Source organism: Mastigoproctus giganteus, chromosome 4 (genome assembly GCF_048544385.1).
Source record: "Mastigoproctus giganteus isolate SK-2022 chromosome 4, ASM4854438v1, whole genome shotgun sequence".
Lineage (NCBI taxonomy): Eukaryota > Metazoa > Arthropoda > Arachnida > Uropygi > Thelyphonidae > Mastigoproctus > Mastigoproctus giganteus.
The window spans coordinates 147,047,393-147,067,128 of NC_143578.1; the positions used below are offsets into that span (position 1 = coordinate 147,047,393).

The window sequence follows — 19,736 nt, forward strand, 5'->3', positions numbered from 1 at the left end:
ACTTAGTTCTCTTTAAATCCCCTTCCCTCGGCCGGGGGGGAAGGATACAGGTTTATGGCTCCTCCCCCTTCTTCTCCTGGTGGGGCCTGGGCCTGCTCCACTGACCTTTTGGGTTTGCCTTCTCTATCGTCCCCATACTTCCGTCTTTTCCCCTAGTCTTCAGTGTCCCCTCCCCACTCCGCCTAAACTGCTTACTTTTCCAGCGTTCTTTTTTTCCCCCAATTTTTTTTTTAGGTCCTAGCCACTGAAATCTAAGGAAATTAGGTGGTCTTGCCAAAGTGAAATTTTAAAATTGAGTACCTAGTCTGCCTCCACGAGGCATAGTGCGGACAACGTTGGGCCCCAGCAGGGGTCTGGTGGCTAAAGAAGAAGGCCAGAAGAACGATACACAGTACTGCATTTACAAAATCCATACACTTAAATCTCTGGCCTTTACACCTACGTTTAAATCTCTGGTCTTCACAACTGTTACACCTACAATGAAAGCAATGGGGAGATGGGGAACCCCTGGCGCCGTTAGACACGAACACACTATTTCCACATACTTCTGCCTATCCCGTCAACCTCCCCACCCACTCTAACTTTTGCAGCTGTGTACGTCAGCCCCTCAGTCCAAATTTAACTCCACATCAAAACTGAAATCAATCTTTTAACCCTTTCAGTGTAGTTTTTTTTTTTTTTTTTTATCTCCCGAAACTAGGTAGCAGGGCCTGCCAGAGTGCTGAATATAAAGCTATTGGGTACCCTGACCTACCTCTACGGGGCAAGTGTAACAACAGGGGTTCCCACCGGGAGGGGGGGGCTACAGCTAAATGGTCAGAGATACAACATACCATGACATTATTCAACGGGACACTGCCCATATACTTTTTGTAAATCTCTGGCTTTCACAAACCTCTGTGCTACATCTACAATGCATACGACACGGAGATGGGGAAAACCCCTCGTGCCGTTAGACCTCAAATACTTTACTTTTACATTGCAATACGGACCAAACTGCTGATGTTTGTTTGTTTGTTATTTGGTTTTTAGGAGCATTAGCAACTAAGGCCATATTGCTCCAGGATATGCGGTGGTCATTCCCTGACCTTTCCTCATCCTCCAAATTTGGTGGTGACGGGCTCGAACCCCGGTCTAATCAAGAAGCGTGTGCTACGCACTGCTGCTCCTTCCCACCTGGCTACGGAGGCGCCTACTGCTGATGTGCATAAAAAAAACATAACAACAACAATAAATAAAATAAATTTGGTTAGTGTTTACAAACTGGTATCCCTTCCAATTTATCGTTGCCAGCAGAAGTGATTGACATGCCTAGAGTGATTATTCCCCATCCCATATTGCCGTTATTTTAAAACCAGGAACGTCTTCCGATTTTAAACAGCGGCAAGGGGGGGATTAGTACCCTTACTAATATTAACCATATCGGGCTAGGTATGTCAATCACTGCTTCTCGGAACGATCAGTCGGAAGAGGTACCAGATTGTAAACAGATGGTGGTTAGAAGAGATCACAAATTATCAAATACAAGGAACAGCTCATTATTTAGCAGATTACATTGGAATTTTACAATATAAATACAAAACTTACCAGGTAAACACATTCCACGAAAGTAGCTAATTCCTAGAGCTATCCTGAATTCAGGTGGTTGGTCCAGAGGAAGTTCTGTCATGCTCGTACATTCATAGCGTTTGTGATCAATTACGAAAGACTTACAGTCTTCGCTCAGTTGACATCTCCGAATGCATTCACCAGCAATTCCAGGCATATCACCCCGATAGAGTATATTTGATGTAATACCGATCGGTTCGTAACTAGTAATTAGTTCGAACACCATCCGTTTCGTGGAACTGCAAACAGGCCCTGAAATATGGAATTTATTTATAAGTTTAAATCGTCACGAATGCACATTACAGGAATTTTAAAATTTAATTTAAATCGCTCTTCTCCAATGTGAAATGAAAACGTTACTGTAAGTCAACAAGCAGCACGCGCGCAAATTATTGTTATTGTTTTATGCACGTAAGGACAAACTATGGGCAAAGTGTATCGCAATCATTAATATATCCGTTTTAGTTAATTATGGGTATTTCTGGCACAAGGTAACTAAAAGTAAATTGTGCCTGTTACCGTACATAAAGATGATTATACAATTCAATATTTTTCGGATATTTCTCCTAAAGTGTCACCAAGTTCCACAGGGATGCATTGAGGTGAGAGAGATTTAAATTATACCAGCCGACTAGCTTGTATAATTAGGTAATGCGAACAGTCATGGAGAATGTCTTTCAAAATAAGCAGGAATTGACAGAGAAAAATAATTATGAGTATCTTCACCTATTATTAAATGGAAATGGGCAAGATGTGTGTGTGGCCTATAGATATTTTAGCAAGGACAACTTATTCCCTTCTTCTGAAAGAAAACGAGACAGCCAGAGGTTTATGAGCAAAAGCTCTCGCTCGGGAAATTTTTGCCTGTTCATTCAAAGATGAACAGGCAGAAATTCAAAGATGTTCTGCAAGAATATTCATTCAAGGATGTTCTGCAAGAATATTCATTCAAGGATGTTCTTCAAAATACGGTCGTATTTAGGGATGCAGTCCAAGTCTTGTAAAATCCCATTAAGATTAGTATGATTTTCAGGAATGAGTTTTGAATTTAATAGCTCCTTCAAGTTAGATAGCAAACTGAAACTACTTTTATAAATATGAGTACAGGTAATGAGAAATTTAACTGTTAAGCAGACCGACAGCAGGAGCACATAGGAGGGATTTTTCCAAAAATTGTGAAGTTGGTCTGCTGCTTGTTTTGAGTTTTATTCGCGCAATAGCAGCCCAGGTTATAATAGGCCAAAACTATGTTATATAAAATTATCATTAACATATTTTTATTTCCACGTCAGTGGGTACCCTCGGAACAACCTGGTTCAGCTAGAGGGATGTACATAATAAATATCCATATCGACTTAATATATAAATAGTGTGAATAATAAATAGTGTGAATAGCAGTAAAGCTTGATAGACGGTACTCATCTTAATTGATCTGCTTAGTTACATGAAGATGGAGTGGAAATGAAGTTTAAATTGAAGTTTAAAATAAGTTAATTGAATGAATGCGGAACTGTTAAAAATTTGCTCAAGGAAGTAGAAGTGCACTACCACGTCCCTTGTTGTCAATTGAAAAATTAAAATTTAAAATAATATGAAACAAACAAGGCCAACAGTCACAACGAGCGACTTCCGTGTAAACGTCTTCGGTTGGCAGTGATGAGAAAGAAAGAAATCGTGTATTTAAAGAATTTCTATGTTCCCATAATGCATTTTGTGACATGTGCGAATCTTATGTGCGTACGATTCCAAACCGGAGAGAGGTTGGTAGGTAGTTTCGTATTTAGAACGTTAAGTTTAGTATTATGGCAGCACCATTCTATGACAAGTGCCTCGTGTTGGAAAATTTTGTAATTAGATCCTAATTTAATAAATGCAATGGCCGAATTCAGTAAGGGGTTGTGAGAATGTACATGTTGTGTAAGTTCGGTGCTGGTTCGATTAGTTCTGAAGCTGTTATAATGGTAATAAGCACGTGTTTTTTTTTTTTTTTTTTTGGTTGTTGGCGCGTAGGCTTCTGTAGCCACAATGTACCTCCCAAGGTTTTTGCAGTATTTTGATCCAAACCCGAGGCGGGAATCGAACCCGCGACCTTTGGATTGCCAGGCAGGCACTTTACCCACCCTGCTAGCCCGGTCGGCATAAACACGTGTATTGGAAGTTTTGGAGGAACCGTATTTTGTGGTAGTACTCCCGATGTAGCATGGGTTACAACCAGTGATGAGCTGTGAATATTTTAACAATGGGCTCCCAGTTTTTCAGACTTTCTACAGAGTAAATTTGATCGTTCACGGAAGTGACATCATCAGCGGCTTTCACTAGAGGCGCTTTCAACGCTCGCAGTACTAGTAGTATGATTAGAGCGCGCGACGCATTTTCGTGACCGGATGATACCTCGAGTCAGGGGCAGGTTTAGGGGGTGGTCAGATACGGCTTATCACCCCTTAACCATTCGTATAAGAGAATGTGTAAAACGTTCCTAGGTCTATCTAAAAAAAAAACTTAGAAACCTGGTCGTCATGCCTCGCCTTACAATGATAACTGGATACGACAGTGTCTGCAGTTTTAACTTTTTAGAATTTTTCAATAGTATGACGTCACAATCAGGCTTCCTGAAGTTACTACTGCAGTAAGTATGATTGCAAAATAACAAATATTTGTTAACAATTTTTTTTTTCGTCTTGCATTTTCATTACATTCCACTGTTAGGTGCCTCTAAGTGATGAGTATGTCGCTTCAACTACAAGATCGATACATCAATTGGCGCTATTTTACAGAGGTATTTAAATACATTGCACTCGCAAGTATACATCTTTCTTTAATTAACATAAATCCATTGTATCTAGTCTTCCAGAAATTATGAAAATCTGTGAATGGTCAATAAAATATTTACAATAAAAAAGCTCTTTTAGAATATCTCGCATAAACCTTCTACCGCGCATGCTCGGCACACGCACAACTTTTTTATTCGTATTTTTTTTGACAAATCGGGAAATATAATGGATATATTTTTTTCATGATAAAATTTTAATATTGCAAATAAAAAATAACATAAAATATTTCCCATATCACAAATAACATAAAATATTTCCCATATCACAAATAATATAAAAACTATCACAAAACATTCCACAATATAAAAACAAATATACTGTATTGCATAAAAACAAACTTTCTCGAAAAAGGACACAAAAATCACAGATTACACGAAAAATTATTTCGCAAATATTTAAGAAAAAATTTATTCTAAAAATCGATCTGCTTTCTCAAATAGCTGAGCGATGATTACAGAGGAATGATTTCACGTAACGATTCGGATCAAATTGAAGCAATGGTTTTCCATTTAGATGTATGGTCTTCATAATCTGCAACGTGTTTAATTGTCAACATTATTCATTCATTCACTCAATATTATTCATTACGCTGAAGCTCGCTCAGCTTCAGCACTGCTAATCTGAATGGTTTCAAAGATATTTTCTGGCTTTCTTAATTGAAAAGGTAATTTCACTCGATTTTAAAGATAAACTGTCTTCGACAAAATCTCTAAAATCATTACTTTTTATTTCATATTTTATTAGAAAACTTAAATTTCTCTTTCGGTTTTCACCGTCTTTCCACCGAGACGAAGGTTCTTTCAAATTCCACGATTTCCGGTAGCACATGTTTAAAATTTCTTTCAATGGTATGGTTATTTTTTTTATTGAATTAAAAACACCCTGTTGCATTAAAAACTTATCATTTAAGGATAAAATAATGCATTTAATAACTTGTCACGAGGTAATTTTATTGTTCTTACTTTCGACTTTGATTCTTTCAACTTCAACATGCTCTCAATTTTAGCTTCATAATTTCCTTCGGAATTTTTCAAATTAACAATAGTATTGATAGTTCGAATAATTAATTTATCTGCTTTTACCATAGTAATTCTGTAAAGCTTCTGAAAGCTAAGAGAGCTCCTGGAGGATGTCGATCATTAATGCTAAACGGTTAAGAAATTCCACATTTAAAAGTCGATTTAATAATCCGGAATTAAAATAAATTGCCTAAAGGCTAAATTTGCACAAAGCGGAATAATTCTTCCAACCCACAATGGCCGTCCGCAAGCTACAAGCTTCTCATCGTGGCCTGAACACACGACTGATTTTTATACTTTCCATATAAAGTTCTTTAACAGATTGGCGATACGGTTTTTTTTTTTGGTTTTTTTTTTTTTTATTATTGCCTGTATGCCATTATGTTTTAAAACATTTTCTACACAGTGAAAGCCCCGACAGAGTCTCAAAATCTGTCAACATTTCATCTTCGTAAAGTTTATATAATATCATAGTTGCCTCAATCCCCCACTCCCTGTACGTTACTACTCTGACTAGTTCTTTGAAAACAGTGCAAAATGTCGGAATCACACGAATATTCAGCTACGACCAAGTAAAAATAGACAGAAGAAATTTACTGGATGGCATAGATCATTCACTTCTCCGAAAAACGTATGACCTCTTGTTGGAGTAAAGGGGAAACCACAACACAAGTTGACCAGAAGCTATAATCCCTATTGGGAGTCTTCTAAATCCTCTGATGGCTATGGAAAGCATATTGACTAGTATGACTTCTCGGTATGTGACTGCAGAGGTTTCATGGACACCACTAACATTCTGAAACGGTAATCCCTTACCCTTAATTGGCACTTGCAATTTCCCTAAATTTCCTAAAGGCCAGATTTGAACAATGCATACACAGTTGTCTCTCTTAATCCGTTCTTTACATCGAAATTTTCTTTGTTCAACGGAAGCTATTTTAAATGTAATTACCAAAGGAGAATCAAAAAAATTCGCTATAAAGAAGTTGGTTAAACAGAGGTCCGACTGTAATTAAATCAAAAATGAAGCCATTTTAAAATACATAACCGATCGATTGCGCTGTTAAAATGCTGGTGATAGTGATGCGTAGCCCCACCGTTGTTTTGGCTGGGATACTCAATAATCGCATTCAGGATTTCATTTGTAAAATGAAATCCTGAATGGGTTCGCAAATTTTCCAAAAAATAACAAATCGCTCTCGCGAGCCCAGTCCATTATAGCTCACCACTGGGAAACCCTGACCATAACTGAGAACTTCCTCTCGTGCGATCACGTTCCCATCGCTGCTATGATATCTCTGCGGGCACATAAGGATAAACGTACACAAGTACAAACTTCAAACACTGTCAGGAGAGTATACAATCCAAAATACATCAACATTGGAAAAGTTACTATCCTTTTCCAACTTTACCCATGGAACATACTGGCTGAGCTTAACATAAATGGAGCTGCCTACTGGCTTTCGAGATGGATGGAATTCATTGCAAGGTCTGCAATGTCCAAAATTTGCATCCTTAGTCCCCACTCAAAGCCATGGTGGAATGACCTCTTGACTAAGGACTTTATGGAAAAACAGGCAGCCCATGCCTTCACGAGAGTCATACGCCAAATTTTCCAAAGCTAGGATGGATTTCCAGAAGAGTAAACAATTTGCTATTGACAATTTCATGAACGGCCGGTTATCCCGGAGAAAACGTGTGTGGTCCACAAGTCATATTTGTACCCCTCTATCTTTAGATGTCCAGGAATGGCGTGAGCATATGCTCACGCCATTCCTGGACAATATATGCTGCGTTTTAAGTGAGATCACCGTGTGTCCGAAGCATATCCTTGGAACGAAGCGTTTAAAGTTTCTTCACCTTCTAGTAATACAGAAATTTCCGAAGAACATCTAATAAAAATATTAAATTCACTATCTGACAAGTCCACCATAGGAATTGACGCAATACCTCTTTTTAGTCTAATAACTGCTATACAGATTCGTGGCAGTTCCGAAGAAGCCTCGTGCAAAAAGACCGGCTGACTTCAGGGAAATATCAATTGCCTCTCCCTTCCTGAAATGCCACGAAAAGTGCACCTATAATGATGTAGCATTCGCAATCTTTGCGCCTAGGCCAGAATATACTCATTATGCCATGCCTAATAGATCTACTGTAACCTGCCTACAGTCACAGAAAATACTTCGCGCCTGGAATGACAACGAAGATCTTCACACCATTTTTCTGGACATGAAATCTGCTTTCGACTCAGTCCAAATAACACCCCTTCTTGCCTTACTTGAGAGATTCTACGAGATATCCGGAAATATGCTCGAGATCCTCAATAATTTTCTGTCTAGGAGAATGCTTCACTTCAAAGGCGATGGCATTACATTCACTAAAAGCGTCGAGTAGGGATCCCACAAGGTGGATCTCTCTCAGCCTTGCTTTTTGCGACAATATTCGTTCCACTAATGGATCAAATTCCAGCTTTGCTATCGTATGCTGATGGTATTGTATGCTACTTGCCATGCAAACGCCATGTTGGTGATTCACAAGAAAGACAAACCTCCTCTGAATCTGTAAACAGCTATCTAAATACATTTTGTAAGTATGCCTAATTTTTTGGCCTGTCAGTCAATCCACAGAAGTCAAACTATCTCATCTTTAGGCCAAGTCGGATGACTTCTGCTGATACTGCATCTTCTCTACTTCCAGAATTGGCAGGAAATGTTCTGACTCCCACAGACAGTGTCAAATTCCTAGAATCCTTGATGCCAACCTCACCTATAAAAAACAAATCCAAGCTCAGTATTCCAAAGCCCTGAGAGCGTTCTGGGGAATGAAAATTGATCTGTGCGAAACGCACAATAAGCAAATACCTTGCAACTTACTTCTGTAGTGTGCTCTCCTATGCCGTGGAAGTTTGGTCGGCGGCACCAGCCTCAGGAAACTATGGGGCCTCGAATTCTGGGTGCTGAAGCGTGCCAACTTGTGGTCGCAACATATCTACACAACATCTAAATCTACTCTCTGCTGCAACCTGCAATATACTCCCATAGTCCACAGAGCCTGTGTGCTAAAAATAAAGTTATTCCTTTATCTGTGCTCAGCTAAGCAGGATCACATCAACATCTGGAACACGGTTGGTTGGCGTTTGCCAGGCAGACATCTCCGTAGTACCCCCTCCTTGTGCTCAAGGCTCCAGCGGTTACAGAATTTCAAGAGACCCTTTCCAAATGTGACTCTGGACACTCTCAACTGTTTCGACATCGACCTGTGTACTATAGACAAGGCATATCGAAATGGCATCTTGTGCTATCTTGCTGTTTGTAAAGGACATTTATGTAAGTGCCGATCTTAGTTAGCCGATGTCATTTCATGTTCTGCTCAACTGGTAGTCCCTTTTCGCTGTAAATACTACTTCATTTTTACATTTTTATTATCATCTTTGTTTTTATCTGTTAATTATTATTATTATTTTATTTCATTTTTTATTTTCTATTATAAAACAAAATCACTTGTATAAATCACTTGAATTGTAAGATTCCTGTGGCTTTCTGTGTAAGCAATCACTATTTTATGAATTTATGTTAAAAAAGAATCTTATTATTATTATTTCTCCTCGTTGCCGTTCATGCAGTAAGGCGCCTGAGACACGTAAACGGACCATGGTCTATCGCTGGTCAAGGGACATTTACGACGATCATTGTACACACATGAATATAAAATTCAAGAAATTACACAAGTCGAGCTACTTGATCGGATTAGTAACAAAGCGAGTGGTTAAAGCGGGATTCAATATTTGGTCGACACTCCTCTCTATCGATTGTATCAAATCACGATAGATCAGTCAATATTTGATGATAGTAACATGGAAATTAATATAGCTAAACACGACATATAAGCGAAGTGGTTCCGATCGTTTTCGATCATGAGCGGCAATTTGAACGTTAACTTAAGATTATAAGAAACTAAACTGTTAATTACTTTCCTGTAAGAAACGTTCGCTCTCTCAACACTAATCCCTCAATCAACTACAGGGTCAGGGACCTCAATACATGAGGTTGTCACGGACATTCTCTCAGATATGCCAGACAAGCTGTACTTGCTACCTGGGAGTCTAAAAAACGCTGATGGAACTGATATTCGGGTGACACTCAAGTCAAGTGGACCCAATTTCGGCGAAGTGACAGCCGGACGGTCTGTGACAGCCAAATTCTCTGCTTGCACCCTCACGATGGTGGGACTGTTACTAATCCTGGGTATAACCTCCATGTATAAGTACATGGTTGGTGACCACCTAGGTGTGAACCAACGTAAGCAGGAGTCGAAGGGTGGCGCCTTCACCACCGACATGGAGGAACGCCGCCCCTCTATGTTACCAGGCAGTACTACGTGGTAGATGACTCTCATCAACCGGTGCAATACCACCACTTTGCTTATTGGAGGCTTGAAGTGGTGGAATCCATGTTCAGTCTCTAGAGCTAAGTTCCGGTCAACCCTTCCCTATCTCTTCCATCATGCAGTATGATTGATGACTTTTGAAGTTATGATGAACGTCGTGGCGAGATCCAATATTCCTTACATTTCGAGAAGAGCTCTAAAACGGTGTTCGCAGTCCGGCCGCTAATTAGTACACTGGACCGAACCTATTGGTAACTCTCTAGGAGGCTTCCGGATCAGCTAGTGTATAATCTTGCTACCTCTACTCTGCCAGATAGTGACTGGAGTGAGTCAGGGTATTGTGTATGAGGGAAGCATATTCGAGGCCGCGTTATGTCAAGTATCTAGGTATATTCTTACCATATGTACACCATTTCTAAAAATTTCATTACTTCATACAGCATGTCGCACTCACTTTTTCTTACTATTGAATACACCATGAATTGTCAAACTAATAGAGCAAGCTTATCTGCGAAAATATCTACACTTCCCAAGCACTTCCTAATTCATTTCACAAATATACGTGGTCTCAATTCTAATCTCAGCGATGTCCATTTCCACTTGCAGTCTTCCAAATCCCATGTACTTTTTCTGACAGAATCTCAGTTATCGGTTGATTCAACTACTGCTCATCTCAGATACCCAAATTATTCGCTGTATGATTCCTCTCGCCTCAAAGGTGGTACTTGTGCATATGTCCGTTCTGATATTCCCTGTCAGAGACTTGGCAATTTGGAATCTCCTCTCTTTGATCTTCTCTGGCTTAAAATCACTCTACCTCATCCTGTCAAATTCATCTGTTGTCTCCACCGTTCTCCCAATTCCACTAATCACTTGGAGCTCTTTGACTTCCTCTCTTTGCAAATTGACTTTCTCCAGTAAAACTTTCCTAACAGTGAGGTAATTTTCCTTGGTGATTTTAACGTTCACAACTCAAGCTGGCTTCCGTTTTCTAGTCACACCGACCCAGCAGGTCGAGATGCTGAGGCTTTTGCAATTACTAATGGCCTTGCACAGATTGTTCATTTACCTACAAGAAAACCGGACAATCCTAATCATACAGCCAATACGCTTGATCTTTTTCTCACAAACAACCCTTCTAAGTACACGGTCGAAGTGAGAGGTACTTTAAGCACTTCAGATCATAACTTGGTGATTGTCACTTCTCCAATGGAACATTTATCTCATGGCTATTCCCAACCTTGTGTTGTTTGGCATTACAAGAATGCAAAATGGGATGACCTGCGAGACTTCTTTTCTTCTTTTCCTTGGTCGGATTACTGTTTCAAAACTTCTGATGTCAATGTTTGCTGAGATCGTGTCAGTGAAACTATTCTTTCAGGAATGGAACCCTTTATCCCACACTCCACTTTAAAATCTCGTCCTTTATCTAAACCTTGGTTTTCCAATAAATGTGCTAAGGCTGTTCAAGAGAAGAATGTTGCATATCGTAATTGGCTTGTTTCTAATTCTTCAGTTTCATTTTCTGCCTACACCAAAGCTCGCAACAATTGTAAAGCAGTTATTAATCCCTCCAAACTAGAGTTTGGACAGGCTAAGAGTAGCAAACTTGCTTCTTACCCTAATGGTAGCCGAGCATTCTGGTCTCTTTCCAAAGCTATTGGCCGCAACTTTTGCCTATCTCTGCTCCCACCTCTGTCCAAACCAGATGGTTCTGTTGTCACTTCAGCCAAGGATAAAGCTGATCTGCTAGCATCCCATTTTTTTCCAACTCATGTATTAATGATCGTGGTAAAATTCTTCCCACCATTCCCAACACGCTCCATTCAATGCCTCCTGTGGTCTTCCGTCAAAAGGATGTCAGAAGGATTTTGACGAATCTTGTTGCTAAGAAAGCTCCAGGTCCCGATGGTATTTCTCCACTTGTTCTCAAAACCTGTGCTCCTGAACTTACTCCTAATCTTTGCCTCCGTTTTTCACTTTCTTATTCCAAAGGTATTTTTCCTTCTGCTTTGAAATTTGCTCATATCCAGCCAGTTCCTAAAAAGGGTGACAAATCCCTCCCATCCAATTATCGTCCCATTGCAATTACTTCTACTCTTTCTAAAGCAATGGAGAAATCAATTAACCGCCAACTCTTAAACCACCTAGAAACCTTCCATCTGACCAACGATCCCCAGTATCGATTCCGTCAGTGTCGATCCATTGGTGATATTCTGGCTTATGTTATCCATTTATGGACTAATTCAATGGAAAGTTTCTGTGAAACACAAAAGAAATGGCTCTTGACATCTCAAAGGCTTTCGATCGTGTTTGGCATAAAGGTCTTCTGAACAATCTTCCATCGTTTGCTAACTGTTTTTAGTAATTGCTTATCGAGTTTTCTCTCTGATCGCTCACTGAGGGTGATGGTAGATGGCTCTCTGTCGTCTAACTCCTCCACTAATGCGATGTCCCCCAAGGTTCAGTTCTTTCCCCCACTCTTTTCCTCTTTTATATTAATAACCTTCTTCCACTGACTGGAAATCCCATCCATAGTTTTGCCGATGACAGCTGATATTCTGGAAATTTGCATTCCACTTTGCATTGCATTCTACTTTCCATTTTGAGAAACCTTGCCCTGCTCAATCAGCTTCAATTTCTCGAAAATCTGCTACCAATTCCTTGATTGCCGATCTTCAGGTAATTCTCCAGTGGGGCAAAGACAACTTTGTTGATTTCAGCCCTTCTAAAACTCAGTGTTGTCTTATATATCGCAAAAAGGATTCTTCTGCTCCTATGCTTATCTTTAGTGACAATCCGATTTCTAGGCAAAATGATATATCTCTTTTGGGAATTACCCTGACTTCTAATCTCTCCTGGCACAAGCACATTACAAATATTGCTTCCTCTGAATCTAAAAAACTTGGTTTTCTCTTTCGCTCTCGGCGTTACTTTTCTTCCAAACAGCTGCTCACTCTGTATAAATCGCAAATCCGCCCTGCCATGGAATATTGTTCCCAGATCTGGGATGGTGCCCCCAAAACCTCTCTCAGGCTTCTTGATTCCATTCAGAAGAGGGCAGTTAGGTTAATTAATGATTCATCTCTAACAGAGTCTCTCCACTCGCTGTCTCATAGACGTACTGTTTCTGCTGCATGCCTCTTCTACAGATACTTCCATGGGCACTGTTCTTCTGAATTGGCTTCAATAATTCCCGCTCCCTCTTTCAAAACAGTCCGAACACTTGCCGCCACCAGCCAACATCCATTTACGTTCAACTTTAAACTCACAGAACCAACTTTTCATCTTCCTCATTTATTCATTCAATTGGCGTTTTTTGGAACAACCTTCCTTCGTACGTATTTTCAGAAAATTACAGTCTACAGAAGTTCAAGTCCAATGTCAACAAATATCTGCTTTCGTCTTCTCAACCTCCTACCAAGCACGGTACTAAGCACTATAGGTTCTAATGAGTCTCGTGTTTGGGGTTTACATAAAAAAAAAAAAAAAACCGTGTCGTTTTCCAGAAAAAATTGGATACGTTTGAATTGTCCTGAAAATATATCTCTGCAAGTACAGTCTATCTCTTACTTTAGTTTTCATAAATCCATTGCACCTTGTCTCCAATTTATTTATTGGAATTTGTGAAGGTCAATAAAATATTTACACCGGAAGGACAGAATTCATGGAACAATTGGTTCCTGGGAAACGCAACGCTGTCACCCTTCGAGCTAGTAGACGAACCCACCACTTGGCAGGTATATAAAAAAATTTATTTTTTGTTTATTCTTCGGCACGACAAGCAGATCAGTATAGCTTGCAATAAATCGTCAATACAAATATTTATCGTATTTAGTAATTACGGGTTTGAACCCCACTGCACTCGAAGAATGGGTGCTAGGTAATCTCGCTCCTGACCACTCGGCTATGTCATGCCTGAATATAGGTGTAATGCATTCAGATAGATGGTAATTCGATGTCAGAATGGATAAAAGACATAAGTTAACTGAATTTGAAAGATAGTGCCCGACACATGGGTCACTCGATTTCGGAGGTGGAACAGAAATTGCACTGTCCCGTTCGACAATACCTTTTTCTACATAGTAACCGTGCAGATTTACACATTTTTCCCATCGATGGACGAAGCTACGGATAACGTTTTTGTAAAAGTGGTGAGGTTGATCTTTGAACCATGACTGTTGCAGAAATAAGTGTCTCGTCGTCTGGGAACTGGGTCCCCCGAAAAAATGATTTGACGTTAGGAAACAAGAAGTCCGATGGTGCAGTATTTATTTCATATCCACAAGTGGCCGCTTGTGTTGTTGTAATTTCAGAAGTGTGAACTGGGGCATTATCTTGAAGCATTCTCACACCTTTGGACAGCATGCCACGCCTATACAGGGTGTTTCAGTTAAACGTTTCAGAACTTCTAAGAGGGGTAGGGTACATCCTGACAACTCGAAATCATATAGCAATGTGGGGTCGGAAATGCTTTCCTGAAGCGGTGTTGTACACAGAAGCACCATAAAGAAAAGAGACCGTAAGTGAGAAATCGTTTTAATAATACATGAAAAGAAGCAAAAGGTACATGGATTAAAGTAAGTGTTCGAAGTTTCTTCCACGGGCTGCAATGCACGCCTCACATCTCCGACGCATGGACATCCGAACATTCTGGAATACTCCAGGCGAATTTTGAATTTCTTCGGCAGCTACTGCGATTCTTGCAACCAGCTCCTCAGCATTGTCAACAGGGGTGTCATAAACTAGCGATTTCATATGACCCCAGAAATAAAAATCAAGACATGATAGGTCGGGTGACCGAGCAGGCCAACGCACGGGACCACCACGTCCGATCCACTGTTGACCAAATGTGACATCCAGGTAGTTACGAACATCTCCGCTATAATGGGCAGGGGCTCTATCGTGTTGGAACCACATTGTGTGTTGCGTCTATGCAGAAATCTGTTCATCTCTCAAAAGTTGTGGCAATACTTGCTGCAGAAAGATCAAGTAGATAGGTCCGGTTAGACGACACGGTAACAGGTAAGGTCCGATGAGGTGATCTCCCATAATACCGGCCCATACATTGACCGAGAATCGAATCTGTGCTGCACGACGTCGTATTGCATGCGGGTTCTCTACCGCCCAGATATGGTCGTTATGCGTGTTGAAAATTCCTTCCCTTGTGAAGGATGCCTCATCGGAAAACAACACTTCAGCAGGAAAAAGGGGATTTGTAGCACATTTTCCAAGGTACCACTGTGCGAAAGCAATACGAGGTTGAAGAAACTTCGAACACTTACTTTAATCCATGTATCTTTTGCTTCTTTTCATGTATTATTAAAACGATTTCTCACTTACGGTCTCTTTTCTTTATGGTGCTTCTGTGTACAACACCGCTTCAGGAAAGCATTTCCGACCCCACATTGCTATATGATTTCGAATTGTCAGGATGTACCCTACCCCTCTTAGAAGTTCTGAAACGTTTAACTGAAACACCCTGTATGTTTTGATTTTCTCCCGTAATTTTGTGAGTAAGTTGGCATAATAGGCACCTGTATTTGTTCTACCTTTCGGCAAGTAGTCAGTCATTATTACTCCTTTCTCATCCCAAAACACTGTCAGCAAGTCTTTTCCTGCTGACGCTTGCACCCTTGCCTTTTTGTGGGGGGGGGGGGGGACCATGATGTCGCTATTCCATGGGCTGCTTATTACTTTTAGGGTCAAAATGGTGTATCAAACTTTCATCCTGAGTGATTAGACAAGAGAAAAAGTCTTCCTCATTTTTTTGGCACAGGGCTAACAACTCTTGTGATTTCTGTTGTCGATCAGCTTTCTGGAAACCAGTCAATAATCAGCAATCCATCTCGCACTCAATTTCCGCAATGGACCTTTATGACCAACTACATAGTTGGTCATAAAGGACTGTTTCAACAGAGCCCACACTAATCTTCACCTCCTGGGACAATTCACGCACAGATATCCGGCGATCTTCCATGATTAACGACTCCACTTTTCTGATCGTGCTGTCATCAATGGCTCAATGGGGACGACATGGAATGGGCTCAGATTCTACCGATGTCCGGTCTGCGCGGGTAGCACAGTGGTATCGTGACCGTCCTCCCCACACTGCGTGGAAAAGGCCTGGGTTCGAATCCCGTCGATGACGCGAGGAACTTTAATGGGCTTTTTTCAGACCATGGCTGAGTTAGTTGGTCTCAGGCGTAGATAGCAAGGTTTTTCTCCCCAGTAACTGGGGTTTTTTCGTCCAGAAAAACAGGCAAATCAATCATAGAACATACGCAATTTACAGACACAAATACGGGTTAATGTATTTAATTACGGGCAACCCTAAAATAATAATCTACCGATGTCCGACCACACCTAAACTGTCTCTGCCAGTGCTTCACAATGCCATAGGATGGGGCTTCATTCTTATATACAGCAGTCAACTCCTCGTGGATTTCTTTAGGAGATTTCCCCTTCAAGAACAGATACCGGATTACAGCTCTGGCTTCAACTTTGTGCATGATGCTACTTCGTCACACGTTCAGCTCTGTAAGAGAAAAACAAATTAAAACACTAGGCTGAAAATTTACACGTTTTTATGTACAGAGATATGTATGATGCTACACACAAAATTGCATGACTCTGCGATATGTGGAAGTAGGTGAGGGCGATTCTTTATTGGACCACCCTCGTGGTCCAAAATATATATATATATATTTTATTATACAGTTATATAAAAATTTTCCCCTTGTCTGCATCTCCTTTCGCGCACCAGGGGTGAATGGAATGGTATTCAATATCTTTATTGCAGGCAGTGGATGCCAGTTACATGGATGTCAGATGCAATAATAACCATAACAGCGACAATGCAAGGGGTTTTGTAACGAAACTTAAAACTAGATAGGAAAAAAATACAGATTAATATCTACCTAATACTTATAAAAATAACAATAAATATTATTGCAAACATCTGTAGATGTGTATTCTTTCACACTCACGCACCTTCGTTCCATTCAATCGTTCATCATTCGTTTCACACAATCGGTGTCTTTCTTTCTGCACTATGCTGAAGCTATTCTTCAGGTGTGCTGCAGCCAATGTGCATGAGTTACGCACCAGGAAGGTATGCAGTGGGTGTGTTTATATAATATTTGTAATACTAATGGCACTAGTAACGAATGGGCCTGGTGTACTGGGGTCCATGGTTTTTTAATAACATACACGTATAAGTTATAAATCCAGTTTAATGTAAGAATACAAATATATACTAACAGTGGCTTTCGAGATGCGTGTCTCTTCATCAACTGACATTTAAATACAAAAAAATACAACGGATAAGTGCAATGAGCTGAGTGAGGCACGTTAATTATTATTATTTATTAAAATCAGTTTATTTCCCAAAAAACCTTGGGTCACCCCGGGACGGCTCTGTGCCAGAAAGGGTGTGAATACAGACTAAGGTGCGAGGAACACAATGTACAATAAACAAGGGTACATTCGTGCTCGACCCGAGACTTTTACAGATTAAATAAACAAAAATGTACAAAATATACAGTAATATACATGATTACTTGAAGACAGAAAGTCTTTGTCATATACAAAGAGGCAAGTTAAAAAAAAAATAATAATAAATAAAAAAAATAAAGGTCTGTCCAGAAGCAGGTGAGTGTTATAGGTTCATAATCTGGTAACAGTTCTTGAGGATTTCCTTCCTGTAGGGCTTGTCTTCACAGAACCTATCAGGGTGGATCCTAAATTTATTGAAGATCCGAAGACAATTGGCTGGAAACATGTTCCTCAGGGAATCAATGCTTGACAGCGTAAGACGTAGAGGGAGACAGGAGTCGGGGTGCTTCCCTCTTGCCCTCTTCGGGCCAGAGATTAATGCGGATACTGATGGAGCGTCAATTCGCCTCGTTATAAGCCGTGCAAGCTTGAGAACATTTTTTGTCATGATGATATGTCTCCAGGGAGTGGTGCCTAGATTTGCTTGTAGGATAGATCTGGAGATAGTTAGGGGATGGCCTACCACCCTGTTCATCCATCTAAGCAACCAGTACTCTAAACTAAGATACTTCTGAAGGTATGAGGCAGGGGCAGATGACCAAATTTCTGAAGCATAGAGAGGAATCGGCGTAATACACCTCAGGATGTGCCGAACAAGCAGCGCTGGCTGATGCACACCAACGAGCTCTTGCCGCACTGCCCAAAGAGCAGCGTACGTCTTCTGCCTCATCCTGGCAAAGTGAGGCTGAAATGTGAGCCCAACGTCCCAGGTGAAGCCAAGATCAGTATGAGAGGTCACCATTTGCATCGGTTCCCCACTCACAAAGATTTGGATATCATTTTTGGCTTTCTTCTTGGTTATCGTCAGTTGTGCTGATTTGGAAGGGCTCAGATGCAGTCCTATTGTGGCAAGATAACTTTCCAAGCTCGATATCTGCCTAGAAGCTTGTTGGTTGATGTCATGAATCTGATGATTATGATCTGAGCTCACGTAGAACTTCAGATCGTCGGCATAAGAAACAAAGTTCGGATTCTGAGCAAGGAAAGGCTCCAAAACTGCTGCAAACAGGATAGCTGACAGTACACTTCCTTGTGGAATGCCTCTTGAGACGTCAATAGTTACTTGAAAGTCATTGTGGGTCACAGACAGATGTTTAGGAAGTAAAATAGACTTCAAAATTTGACGTAAGGTTTCCGCCAGGCCGAAGTAGTGTTTCAGAATGGTAAAACGAGCTGGGAGGTGTATTTTGTCATAAGCCGATTTTATGTCGAGGAATATGATGTCAATCTGTGATTTGTTGTTAAGAGTGTGCTGAATTCTGAAGAGGGTATCAAGAAGATTGGTAATTGTCGATCTCCTTTGTAGAACGGTATGGAGGTACTCGGGCCTGTGTGCAAAGCAATGCTGGGCTATTGTTGGCTGAATTACTTTTTCGAAAAATTTGAGTAAAGAACAGCTGATGGATATTGGTCTCAGGTCTTTAGGAGATTTCGGTTTCTTGATCTTTGGAATGGGCTTAACATGGTAAGTTTTCCAAATTGAAGGAACTATTCCAGATTACAGGATTTGTCTGAAAAGGTGAAGGAGAAGGTCGACTATATATGGGCTGCAAATTTTGATAATAAAGAGTGGGAAACCATCCGGACCTACAGTGGCTTTGTTGGGTAGTTTATTGATGACATCAATTAGGGTCTCTCTAGTTATTTCTATTTCAGACAAGTGTGCCCTAGGTAACCTCCTGCGAGAGAAAGGAATCAGAGTCAGGAAAATCTGCCTGCTGTAAGCTGAACTGTGCCCATTCCTGGACAAGCTTTTTGTCAATGGCTAGATGATGATGATTCGAAAGGATCCTTCTACCACTCTTCAACCTATTGAGAACAGCTTGGTTAAGGACCAGCCTTTTCTTTTTCAAGAAGCAAGCTCTTTCTTTCTTAAAGATGGAATGGTCTGAGGGAAGTTGAGTTTTCTGCCATTTCCGGTAGGCCTTCTGCTTCTTGATGAAAGCCATCTTAGTTTCCTTATTGAAACCCCGATTCGACCTGTTACCACTCCTGGTGATTCTGGCTGCACCATGTAGTGCAATTAATCATGCGTCATTGTTGTTGCACGGACGTGCGCTGCTTTCTACTCCACTGATCATCTAGCATTAAAACGGTTGTCTCTAGGATGGGGTGTAGACGTATGCCTTTTTGGCGATTTAATGCCTTAGGATTGTTTACTATGTTGAGTGACTCTAGCCATAGGCGGTGGCGAAAGTGTCGTGAGTGGTCTACTATTTCAAAGTCATGTTTGGGGTCAAGATCATGGTTGGTGGCCCAAAAATGTTCCGCGACCGCGAACTGGTCAGTTTCGGCAAGCCGTATTGCTCTGTCGTGTTCCGTAAGGCGATCTTGG

At 40.6% G+C, this 19,736-nt stretch overlaps 1 protein-coding gene across 1 annotated transcript in view; it reads right to left on the reverse strand.

The window, feature by feature from the left end:
* The window catches only part of LOC150087119 (uncharacterized), a 447,878-nt gene that overhangs the window by 308,405 nt on the left and 119,737 nt on the right, over positions 1-19,736 (reverse strand). Inside the window, exon 12 of the mRNA XM_090372381.1 lies at positions 1,588-1,860. Coding sequence (XP_090228507.1) covers positions 1,588-1,860 — 273 coding nt within the window. The remainder of the gene's footprint in view (positions 1-1,587; positions 1,861-19,736) is intronic.